The sequence below is a fragment of the Anoplopoma fimbria genome, chromosome 18, assembly GCF_027596085.1.
Source record: "Anoplopoma fimbria isolate UVic2021 breed Golden Eagle Sablefish chromosome 18, Afim_UVic_2022, whole genome shotgun sequence".
Lineage (NCBI taxonomy): Eukaryota > Metazoa > Chordata > Actinopteri > Perciformes > Anoplopomatidae > Anoplopoma > Anoplopoma fimbria.
The window spans coordinates 829,160-840,842 of record NC_072466.1 but is presented as its reverse complement, the minus strand read 5'-3'; the positions used below and the strand labels follow the sequence as shown (position 1 = coordinate 840,842).

Genomic DNA, 11,683 nt, shown 5'->3' with positions numbered 1-11,683 from the left:
ATTTTGTAATATTATGACTTTTATTCTCAAAAAAGTGAAACTTCCTCTTCGAAATATTCTGGATTTATTTTGTATATATTATATATATTTATACGGTGGTCGGTTTGCTCTGTTGTCGTCTTCTCGACTTAACTTTTTGACAAAGAATAAGCTATTATTGTGATGAGTAATGTAATGACATCAGCAGCAGTATAACTCTATAACTATAACTATAACGGTTTGCTGACGTGACCTTTGACCCGAGAGACAGGAAGTGCTGACACTGATCCACTGAGGAGCTGAAAGGTCATAAAGCCTCAACACACTCGTATACATTCGTGTTCTTTCTTCAGGCAACAAAAGAAAATATTCTAAACATCTAACAGAAAATATAAAGTCCTGACATAAGAAAATATGAATCTACTAACTGGACGCCAGTGTTTTATTTCAACATTGTGTAATTTTAACAAAATAAAACAAGGATATATTTGTTAGTGATGGGAGTTGTAGTTCTCATGTATTATGAATCGTGAATAAAAGTAAAATAATCTAGAACCGGAATTAAAATCTAAATGAAGTGAAAAAAAGGTTATTAGGATCATACAAAGACAGACAGAGCAGTTCACATGGTAGAAATAAATATGACCAGTTTGATTTCTCCAGGGTTTAATGTAGAACCCACCCAGGGGGTTCCACAGAGAACTCGTTATATCTCAAAGGTTTAATGTAGAACCCACCCAGGGGGTTCCACAGAGAACTCGTTATATCTCAAAGGTTTAATGTAGAACCCACCCAGGGGGTTCCACAGAGAACTCTTCAGCCTCAGCTCATGTCAGTGCGACTGTCTTTGTGGACTTAAGTCTTACAAAGAACCCTTTCTTCAAAATATGGAACTTCAGAATAAAATGGTTCTGGGTAGAACCCTTTTGGAACCATTATTTCTAAAAGACCCACATTTAAATTCTCAGTTTCAGAGCGCGGATTCCCCCAAATTATGTTTTATGTGTTTTTTTCTCCTTTTAGAGTTGCACCTGAATGCCTCCTGCAGGAAACAGTCATTTGCATAAAGTATTGAATAAGACAACAGACAACAATCTGTAATATAAAACATCTTTGGTTACATCCAGACGTTTCTCTCCTCAGATAACATCACACTGTTAAAAACACGTCGCTCAAAACAACATTTAAGATGAATAATATTTCTTCATATTGTTAAATATTTAAAGTACATAAACCAGCGTTCTTACTGCGCGTCGTTAAACAGAGCTCTGGGTTTCTTTTTGTCATCTGTAAGATATCTTCCTTAGTTTGAGATGTTCAGAAGTTCAGCCTTTTGAAATGTAAAGCTTCATAAATGTTCGTTTGTTCATTGATTTATTGCAGGATATTTATTTTGTTAAAGGTTTTTTAAATACTTAAGCACATTAAAAAAAACACTGAAAGCATAAATGTGTAACTGTTGTTATTTCAGACGTCCGTAAATACAGTCATCTGATTTAATGTGTGCAGCATGTTTACAGGGTACTAAAGTACTAATACCACACTGTACGAATACTCTGTTACCATGGAAGTACTAATACCACACTGTAAAAAAATACTCTTGTTATCATAAAAGTACTATTACCACACCGTAAAAATACTCTGTTACAGTAAAAGTACTGATATCACACAGTAAAAATACTATTTTACTGAAAAAGTACTAATACCACACTATAGAAATACTCTTTTTACAGTAAAAGTACTAATACAACACAGTAAAAATACTCTTGTCACAGTAAAAGTATTATAACCACACAGTAAAGATATTCTTGTCATAATAAAAGTACCAATACCATACAGTAAAAATACTCTTGTTACAGTAAAAGTACTAATACCACACTGTAAAAATATTCTGGTTTTTTTCTGTAAAAATAAACAAAACAAACCACATTATGAAACGTTTGTATCCAAACTGCTGCTCCTCCATCACGTGTCCAGCTGCTCTGTAGCTCATTGGATTGTCAGTGAGCATCACCTAGTGGACACATTCATACTGGAACAGCAACCTGATCCGGAGGCTGCAACTGGTTAGACTGGTTTCCACGTCATGCTGTCTGAGGTTACACCTTGCATGCGCACAGGTAGACAGGAGCAGGTGAGAGTCTACCTGAGAGAGTCTACCTGAGAGAGTCTACCTGAGTCTACCTGAGAGAGTCTACAGTCTACCTGAGAGAGTCTACCTGAGAGAGTCTACCTGAGAGAGTCTACAGTCTACCTGAGTGAGTCTACCTGAGGAGAGTCTACCTGAGAGAGTCTACCTGAGAGAGTCTACCTGAGAGAGTCTACCTGAGAGAGTCTACCTGAGGAGAGTCTACCTGAGAGAGTCTACCTGAGGAGAGTCTACCTGAGAGAGTCTACCTGAGAGAGTCTACCTGAGGAGAGTCTACCTGAGAGAGTCTACCTGAGAGAGTCTACCTGAGGAGAGTCTACCTGAGGAGAGTCTACCTGAGAGAGTCTACCTGAGAGAGTCTACCTGAGAGAGTCTACCTGAGGAGAGTCTACCTGAGGAGAGTCTACCTGAGGAGAGTCTACCTGAGAGAGTCTACCTGAGAGAGTCTACCTGAGAGAGTCTACCTGAGGAGAGTCTACCTGAGAGAGTCTACCTGAGGAGAGTCTACCTGAGAGAGTCTACCTATATAAATATAGAAATGAATACATTAATCTATAGATAAATAAATAAATAAAAGTTAATAATCAAACAGGACATAAATAAATACATAAATCCTTCTTTTCACCTCATTTATTTATTAATTTCTGTATTTATACAGCACCAGTCAAATGTTTGGACACATCTTCTCATTCAATGGTTTTTCTTTATTTTTTTCTACATTGTAGATTAATATTGAAGACATCCAAACTATGAAGGAACACATATGGAATTATGTGGCAAACAAACAAATGCTCAACAAACCAGAATATGTTTTATATTTTACATTCTTCACAGTAGTTGAATGAGAAGGTGTGTCTAAACGTTTGACTGCTACTGTACACTTATTTAAGCATTTATTTATTCCAGTATTTATTTATACAATTATTTATGCATTTATTTATTTATGCATTTATTTATTTATACAATTTTTTTTATTTTTTTTTTTTATTTTTTTATTTATTTATTTATTTATTTATTTATTTATTTATTTATTTATTTATACTTGTGTCATTGTTCGTCCTACATACACGGCGGAATCAGCGGCGGCTTTGCACATGATTCATTTGCAGCGTCTCTCTGACAGCCACTGATGTGACAGCACGTCTCATTCTGATGTGGCCAGAGAACCAATCACGGTGGAGATGGAGGGTGTCTGGATCTGCGTTTGTCAACACAGTGTGTTCAAGGCAAGGGATGCCAGAAGTCCCACAAGTTCATAGAAGCAACAAGAGTAAGTTACTTTTGCAGTAAATCTGGCTTAGCAGAGGTATGTGTGTGTCTGTTTGAGTGTGTGTGTGTGTGTGTGTGTGTGTGTGTGTGTGTGTGTGTGTGTGTGTGTGTGTGTGTGTGTGTGTGTGTGTGTGTGTGTGTGTGTGTGTGTGTGTGTGTGTGTGTGTGTGTGTGTGTAAGAGGACGTTAGGTGTGAGTGTGTGTATGTCAAGTTTTGTAAATGTTTATATTTTCATTCTGTATGTGTGTGAGAGAGAGGAAGAGAGTGACGGAGGCACAGAGAAAGGCTGGGCGCAAAAGAGAGGAGGAGAAAGTGAGAGAGGGGGAGAGGTGGAATGTGTTGTATGTGTTTTATGTGTTTTATGTGTTTTATGTGTTTTATGTGTTTTATGTGTTTGTATGTGTTTTATGTGTTTTATGTGGCTCTTTGCAGTAACATTACATTACATTACATTACATTACAGTCATTTAGCGGACGCTTTTATCCAAAGCGACTTACAGGAAGTGTAACACATAAAACATGTGGGCTCTTAGTCTCTGACTGGTTGGCCACCCCTGATGTAGACCAGCTGCTATTATCAAACAACAAAGGGATCTGTATCTGTCAATACGGATCATCAATGATCAATAATTACTATTGGCAGCAAAAACAAATGTGATAAGAGATCTGGAAGTTATATGTGCTTCCTGTTTCCTTTGTGCCGATCCGTGAACAGCTTTCATACTTTTTTCACTGACTCATCGACTTCTGTCCACAAAGAGGACACTAACTGCATCAGAAGTTCATAGAAAGAGGAAGAATAATTATATTTTATTGACTTAAATTGTTCTCTAAAGTACATATTTCTGTCAGTGTCTTCTAGATCTTGGCCGAGAGGACAGATGGAGAGTGATAAACGGGTCCTCCTAAGCACTTTGGAGGATTTGATAGCGGAGGAATTAAAGAAGTTCCACTGGTACCTGCAGCAGGTATTGCTGGACGGCCTCCCAGCCATCCCAGTCAGTCGACTGGAGAATGCAGACCGGACAGACACGGTGGATCAGATGGTGAAGACCTACGGCACAAACAGCGTTAAGGTGGCCGTCATGGCTTTGAAAAAGATGCAAATGAATGATCTGGTGGAGAAATTATCAAACATGATATCAGAATCTACAGGTAAGTTATTAAAAAGTGGGACAAAGATAGACGATGCATATCACATAGATACAACAGAGGAACCGATAAGTAATGAGACCTATATCCTCCTTATATCCTTATACAAGGTGGAAAGTAGGCCTCAATATAATGCTCCTCTCATGCTCTTCCACTCTCTGATGGTTGTGCAACAGTCTAACATTTAATTCATTAATTGGCTACAGAATGCCGTCTCTACAAAACCTTCTGCATCACAGACTTTTCTCTCTTTTGAAACTAAAAAAACATTTCCACAACTTCAAATCAAAAATCTCCGGCTCAATCTGCATCTGCAACAATCCGCATGTATATGTATATGTGTGGAAACCTGCGAGGCGAGAAAGCAAAAAGGAGAGCAAAAAGGGCTTCAGGGTAGAAGCAAAGCCAATAAGCGTAATGGTACAGGGAATAGTAATACTAATGTGACTAATAATAATAATGGTAGTAGTAGTGGGTGTTAGCAGGGTCACAGCAGGAGCCACGACCACAGTCCAGGTACAGCCACGATTTATGGAAACCTGCGAGGCGAGAAAGCACAAGGACTCTGGGGAAGAAGCAAAGTCAGTAAGGTGCATAAATAGGAGATTAATACATAAAAATGGAGGGAGAGAAGAGGAGCGAGGAGCTCAGTGTATCCTAGGTAGTCCCCCGGCAGTCTAGGCATATGGCAGCAATAGTAATATTATCACCGACTCTGCCACCAAATCTCAGGGTAAACCTGAATTGTTGAGGATATCCCATATGGCGGTTGGCTTCTCTGTTTTTTGGGCTACTATGCCAAACTGAAGAAAATTGTTGGATGGATGGAATATGAAGAAAAAATGTAAAGATCAGCGGGAAATGTATTTCTTTCTAAATGTTATCATTTGTCAAGAGTGAAAATTTGATTAAGACAATATTCTGGCTAGCCTCAGATAAGCATGCAGTTAAATACAACAGATGGCTTAATCCAAAAGGAATAATTTACCATTAAAGGAAAGCACTATCTCATTTGTATCATCCTTTGTTTATCATTCAGAGATTATTGCCAACTGTCAACGTAAACTCAAATCTAACCTGAAGAAGAAGTTCCAGTGTATATTCGAGACGGTCATAAAAGCAGGAAATAAGAAACTCCTGAAGCAGATCTACACAGAGCTCTACATCACAGAGGGAGGGACTGCAGAGGTCAACATGGAACATGAGGTCAGACAGATTGAAACAGCATCCAGGAAAGCAGACAGACCAGAAACAACCATCAGACAAGAAGACATCTTTAAAGCCTCACCTGGAAGAGAGGAACCAATCAGAACAGTGATGACAAAGGGAGTGGCTGGCATTGGGAAAACAGTCTTAACACAGAAGTTCACTCTGGACTGGGCTGAAGACAAAGCCAACCAGGACATAGAGTTCACATTTCCATTCACCTTCAGAGAGCTGAATGTGCTGAAAGAGAAAAAATTCAGCTTAGTGGAACTTGTTCATCACTTCTTCTCTGAAACCAAAGAAGCAGGAATCTGCAGGTTTGAAGAGTTCCCGGTTGTGTTCATCTTTGACGGTCTGGATGAGTGTCGACTTCCTCTGGACTTCCACAACAATGAGATCCTGACTGATGTCACAGAGTCCACCTCAGTGGATGTGCTGCTGACAAACCTCATCAGGGGGAAACTGCTTCCCTCTGCTCGCCTCTGGATAACCACACGACCTGCAGCAGCCAATCAGATCCCTCCTGAGTGTGTTTGCATGGTGACAGAGGTCAGAGGGTTCACTGACCCCCAGAAGGAGGAGTACTTCAGGAAGAGATTCAGAGATAAGAAGCAGGCCAGCATGATCATCTCCCACATCAAGACCTCACGAAGCCTCCACATCATGTGTCACATCCCAGTCTTCTGCTGGATCACTGCTACAGTTCTGGAGGAGGTGTTGAAGACCAGAGAGGGAGGAGAGCTGCCCAAGAACATGACTGAGATGTACATCCACTTCCTGGTGGTTCAGTCCAAACTGAAGAAGGTCAAGTATGATGGAGGAGCTGAGACAGATCCACACTGGAGTCCAGAGAGCAGAGAGATGACTGAGTCTCTGGGAAAACTGGCTTTTGATCAGCTGCAGAAAGGAAACCTGATCTTCTATGAATCCGACCTGACAGAGTGTGGCATCGATATCAGAGCAGCCTCAGTGTACTCAGGAGTGTTCACACAGATCTTTAGAGAGGAGAGTGGATTGTACCAGGACAAGGTGTTCTGCTTCATCCATCTGAGTTTTCAGGAGTTTCTGGCTGCTCTTCATGTCCATCTGACCTTCATCAACTCTGGTGTCAACCTGATGGCAGACACATCGTGGACTGGATGGTTGTGGTCCTCCTTGTGGTCAAAAGTCCTCAGAGACGAACCTGGACTAATGCATCTCTACCAGAGTGCTGTGGACAAGGCCTTACAGAGTCCAAATGGACACCTGGACTTGTTCCTCCGCTTCCTCCTGGGTCTTTCACTGCAGACCAATCAGAGTCTCCTACGAGGTCTGCTGACACAAACAGGAAGTAGCTCACAGACCAATCAGGAAACAGTCCAGTACATCAAGAAGAAGATCGACGAGGATCTCTCTGCAGAGAAAAGCATCAATCTGTTCCACTGTCTGAATGAGCTGAATGATGGTTCTCTAGTGGAGGAGATCCAACAGTCCCTGAGATCAAGACGTCTCTCCACAGATGAACTGTCTCCTGCTCAGTGGTCAGCTCTGGTCTTCATCTTACTGTCATCAGAAGAAGATCTGGACGTGTTTGACCTGAAGAAATACTCTGCTTCAGAGGAGGCTCTTCTGAGGCTGCTGCCAGTGGTCAAAGCCTCCAACAATGCTCTGTAAGTGGAAGAATCACTGGATATATCAATGAATTTAAATATGTGTTACATATTATAGATGAGAAGCAAGGCATTTTGTTTTCGTTAATCTCTAATTCTTCTCAGGCTGAGTGACTGTGACCTCTCAGAGAGAAGCTGTGAAGCTCTGTCCTCAGTCCTCAGCTCCCAGTCCTCTAGTCTGAGAGAGCTGGACCTGAGTAACAACGACCTGCAGGATTCAGGAGTGAAGCTGCTGTCTGCTGGACTGAAGAGTCCACACTGTGAACTGGAAACTCTCAGGTCAGTATTCAGACTCTTTGCTAAACAGATTATAACACTATTTAACAAAGTAATGTCTGATATCCACAATGTGTAAGCTTTCACTGTTTACATGATTCTGTTACTAGTTACAGACCTGGAGGACATCAGGATCAATAGCCAGACTAGGTCAATGAATAGATGGGACTTGTTGCTCGTCCCTTTCCTGTTGCAGAGAGGAATTGGGAAGCAGTTTTTAAGGTAGCATCGGGTATCCGCTTGGGAACGTGGTACGCAGAAATTACTCGTATGATTATGTCTCAGGATATGGGTGCAATAGGCGCGACTTAATCTATGAGAGCTAACCAGAAGGTGCACCCATGTTGTCTGCTGCCTGGTGGTGACTTTAGCGGGGCAACCCTAAAACCAAATCCCTCCTTCATCCCCAAGAGCATAAGGAGTTCTCTCAGGTTTCAGGCTATACAACTGGATGCTTTTTGTCTTCCAACCATGCGTTTGGGGAGGAAAAGTTGAACACACAGACCGCATCAGGCACACTGAACAGTTGTTTGTGTGCTTCAGGGATGGTGTGGCTGGTAAAGCCCTATCCAAGAAACAGCTGGTGGGATGGCTTTGTGAGTGAACCTCCAAAGCCTATAGGCAGGCGGGAAGAGAACCTCCCACTGTGGTCTAATACACTTCATATCTGTTGATATGGTTCCACTTCTCGGACATGACGGGCTCCTTTTTAGGGTCTTTGCTCGCTGGATTCTCACAGGACTGAAAAGGGATGTGTGTCGGCTGTGTTGAGCCTCCTCTAGCTATGATAATGTAGTGTGCAGGATGGCTACTGCTTGTCTTTTGAACTCTGTAGGTTTAGACCATGGCTCTACCTAGTTCAGTTCCATACTACCTTGGTCGGCTTGGGCCCAATACTTCTCTGCTGTGGCGACCTACGTTTTAAAGAAGTAGATCGGCTGCGGCAGCTAACCTCTAGCTGCTCAGCTCTATGCTGGCCACCTTCCAAAGGCTCATGGTGAAAGTCTTGAATGGCCTGCAGAGAGGCATCTGTCTATCTAGATGACACAATTGTTTATTCGTCATGTGGGATTCAGTATTTGGGCATCTTTGAACTAAAATGGATGATTCCACAAGGCCAATCTGACAATCACCTCAAGAACTCTAGATTCCGCCAGCAGGAAATTTGATTTCTTGGACATGTTGTCTCTGGTGCTGATTTTCACAAAGTCAAGATCAATACGATCCTATCCAGTACCAGTAATACAAACAACAGACTACAAACTGGATAACCACATTTACTAGAACACATTTACAAATATAAGCCTGAATTAAAACTACAAAAGAAATACAACATTCCTACAACATTCCCATTTTCTTCTGCATACATGCAACAGACCAACTGAAAATGTGTAAGCTATGCATTTCTAAGAACCTGCAGCCAGTCGATTTATTTATTTATTTTTTAAACTAAAAAAGTGCTAAGCAGATGTTCTGTCCGTGTCATTGTATTGTACGTGACTGAAACCATGTTCATGTACTTCCAGTCTGTCAGGTTGTCAGGTCACAGGTGAAGGCTGTTCTTTTCTGGCTTCAGCTCTGAGCTCCAACCCCTCCCATCTGAGAGAGCTGGACCTGAGCTACAATCATCCAGGAGACTCAGGAAGGAAGCTGCTGTCTGCTGGACTGAAGGATCCAGACTGGAGACTGGAAACTCTCAGGTATGAGCAGACAAATGTTAACACTTCAGCAGAGTAAAGAGTCCTTCTCGTAACCCTGTATATGAGTCATGAGGTGCATACTCCTCTATCTTACCTGGTACTTTGCACTTTTTAATAAGCCGAATACAATTCGGTTGCCTTTTCCAGTCCCACACAAAGTCAGTTGACTAGTAAGAGCTAATATATGCCATATGCTTTGTGTAGACCTGCAGACTCGGCGTGGTACTTCATTTTCAGCTTTTTTCTTCAAATAGTCTGTGAAGTCACTCCTGACTGCAAATTCAGTCTAGACCCGGAACGTAATAAACAAGATATCATGACTGCAAGCCAAGGCAACTAGGCTGTACACACGTTCACTCACATCACTAAGGATGATATTGTAGAAGGCCACTCACACAACAACGCAACGTCTAGTTCCTGCAACAGAATAATCTCAGCACACTCGCCTCTTTCTTGCTAACCCGACACATAGATATTTACTCGGATTCTTCTCGTTGCCATCCTGGTGTCAAAGAAGAGGAGCGGTGAAGTCATGCTTTAATCCAGGTTCTTATGAAAGACAAATTTTCCCAGAGGGGGTCAGTTTAGCTCCACAGACAGACCTGAAGACCGGCTCGCTTTGCACCCGTTTAGTCTCTGGATGGTTGTTTCATTTACGGCGGAAAATCATCTCTTACAGTTGCTTTCCATATTTGAGTATACATTTTTGAATAATGAAAACTGCTGGGCATTAGTAAGCTTTTAAAAGACATTTAAGGGAAAATTGCAAGTGACAGTCAATTGTCTCATGATTTTGGAGATCCCCTGAACATTTTGCTATTGAGGCTTTCAGGAAGTCTGAGGTGTAAAGTTCACACACTGTTGCCAACAGGTGCAAACTTTACCGGAAATCTGGTAAAGCTTGACTCCCTTCCTGCTCAGTGAGGTTATTAAATGTCTCTGTTTCTATACCATGAAATAAGACAATAGATGTTTGTGTTTGTTCCTCCAGTATGGACCATGAAGGAGAGCACAGACTGAACCCTGGCATGAGGAAGTGTAAGTGTGGAGTCAGATTGATGGGTTATTTGAAATGATATATCTACGAGTAAACAGATCAGTTCAGTTGTGTTGGATGATAAACTTTCTTTTTCTCTCCTTCAGACTTCTGTGAACTCACATTGGTCCCAAACACAGCAAACAAAAAACTCAAACTGTCCGACCACAACAGGAAGGTCACATGGGTGAGAAAGGAGCAGAAATACCACGATCATCCAGACAGATTTGACTACTGGGAGCAGCTGCTGTGTAGCACTGGTCTGACTGGTCGCTGTTACTGGGAGGTGGAGTGGGAAGGACAGGTTCATGTGGCAGTGAGTTACAGGGGAATCAGAAGGAGAGGAAATGGGTATGACTCCAGGTTTGGAGGGAATGATCAGTCGTGGATTCTCTACTGCTCTGATAATGGTTACTCATTCTGGCACAATAACAGACGAACAGACCTCCCTCTCTCCTCCTGCTCCTCCGTCTCTAACACAGTAGCAGTGTACCTGGACTGTCCTGCTGGCACTCTGTCCTTCTTCCACATCTCTTCAAACAAACGGATCCACCTCTACACCTTCAACACCACATTCACAGAACGTCTTTATCCTGGGTTTGGGTTCTTGAGGCTTGGTTCCTCTGTGATTCTGTCGCCCGGATGAGAAACAGTCTAAAACGTTTTGATCACAGGCTGTGTAAAGAAAGTGGACGTAGTCATCGTGACGTCCCTCATTGGTTGTGGACTGTTGCTTTAAAGGCCTCCAGTTCGTCCATCTTTGTCACTATCTTGTTCTTTGCATCCCGGGAACAGGAAGTGACCATATATGGACTGAGGAGGAGTGACGTAGAGACTCCGTATACGTCTCTGGTGTCGACCTGTCAATCAGTGTGTAGCCCCGCCCTAAAGCATCCCCTGCTTTATGGTCTGTTTGACTCTAAATGGAGCATCATTTACTAAATGAACATCATGCTGTATTGAAGAAGACTTGAAACTAGAGATTGAGACCATAAACAGGCATCACTCCTCCAGCCAAACTGTTGGTTTATTGGTTTGTGTTCAACACACAGAGCTGCTTGTCAACAGGAACGAGGCTGTAAAACCCTGCTTGTAGAAAATCACAATGACTAGTTTGAAAAGCTTGTAACAAATCTGAAACTCTAAATACATAAAGATGATGATAACTGAGTTGTGTTTGCTCAAAGTTTCTTTCAGTCCTGACAGCGCTGATGCTTTTACACTCTTTTACAACCCTAACCCCTAACCCTAACCACAAACCCCATG

The 11,683-nt window shown here is 41.9% G+C and overlaps 1 protein-coding gene across 1 annotated transcript; it reads left to right on the top strand.

Annotated features, from left to right (window-relative positions):
* The first annotated feature begins 3,376 nt into the window (after window positions 1-3,376).
* On the top strand, window positions 3,377-11,525 carry LOC129106845 (NACHT, LRR and PYD domains-containing protein 3-like). The gene is made up of 7 exons (XM_054618100.1): window positions 3,377-3,434; window positions 4,261-4,553; window positions 5,590-7,405; window positions 7,511-7,684; window positions 9,208-9,381; window positions 10,373-10,419; window positions 10,525-11,525. The coding sequence occupies exons 2-7, from the start codon at window positions 4,280-4,282 to the stop codon at window positions 11,061-11,063; spliced, it is 3,024 nt and encodes a 1,007-aa protein (XP_054474075.1). The 5' UTR covers window positions 3,377-3,434; window positions 4,261-4,279; the 3' UTR covers window positions 11,064-11,525.
* Window positions 11,526-11,683: the final 158 nt, after the last annotated feature.

Coding starts and splice junctions, on each gene's coding strand:
- LOC129106845 (XM_054618100.1), top strand. CDS start 4,280: ATGGAGAGTGATAAACGGGTCCTCCTAAGCACTTTGGAGGATTTGATA. Junction 4,554..5,589: donor CATGATATCAGAATCTACAG/GTAAGTTATTAA, acceptor TTTATCATTCAG/AGATTATTGCCAACTGTCAA. Junction 10,420..10,524: donor GAACCCTGGCATGAGGAAGT/GTAAGTGTGGAG, acceptor TCTCTCCTTCAG/ACTTCTGTGAACTCACATTG.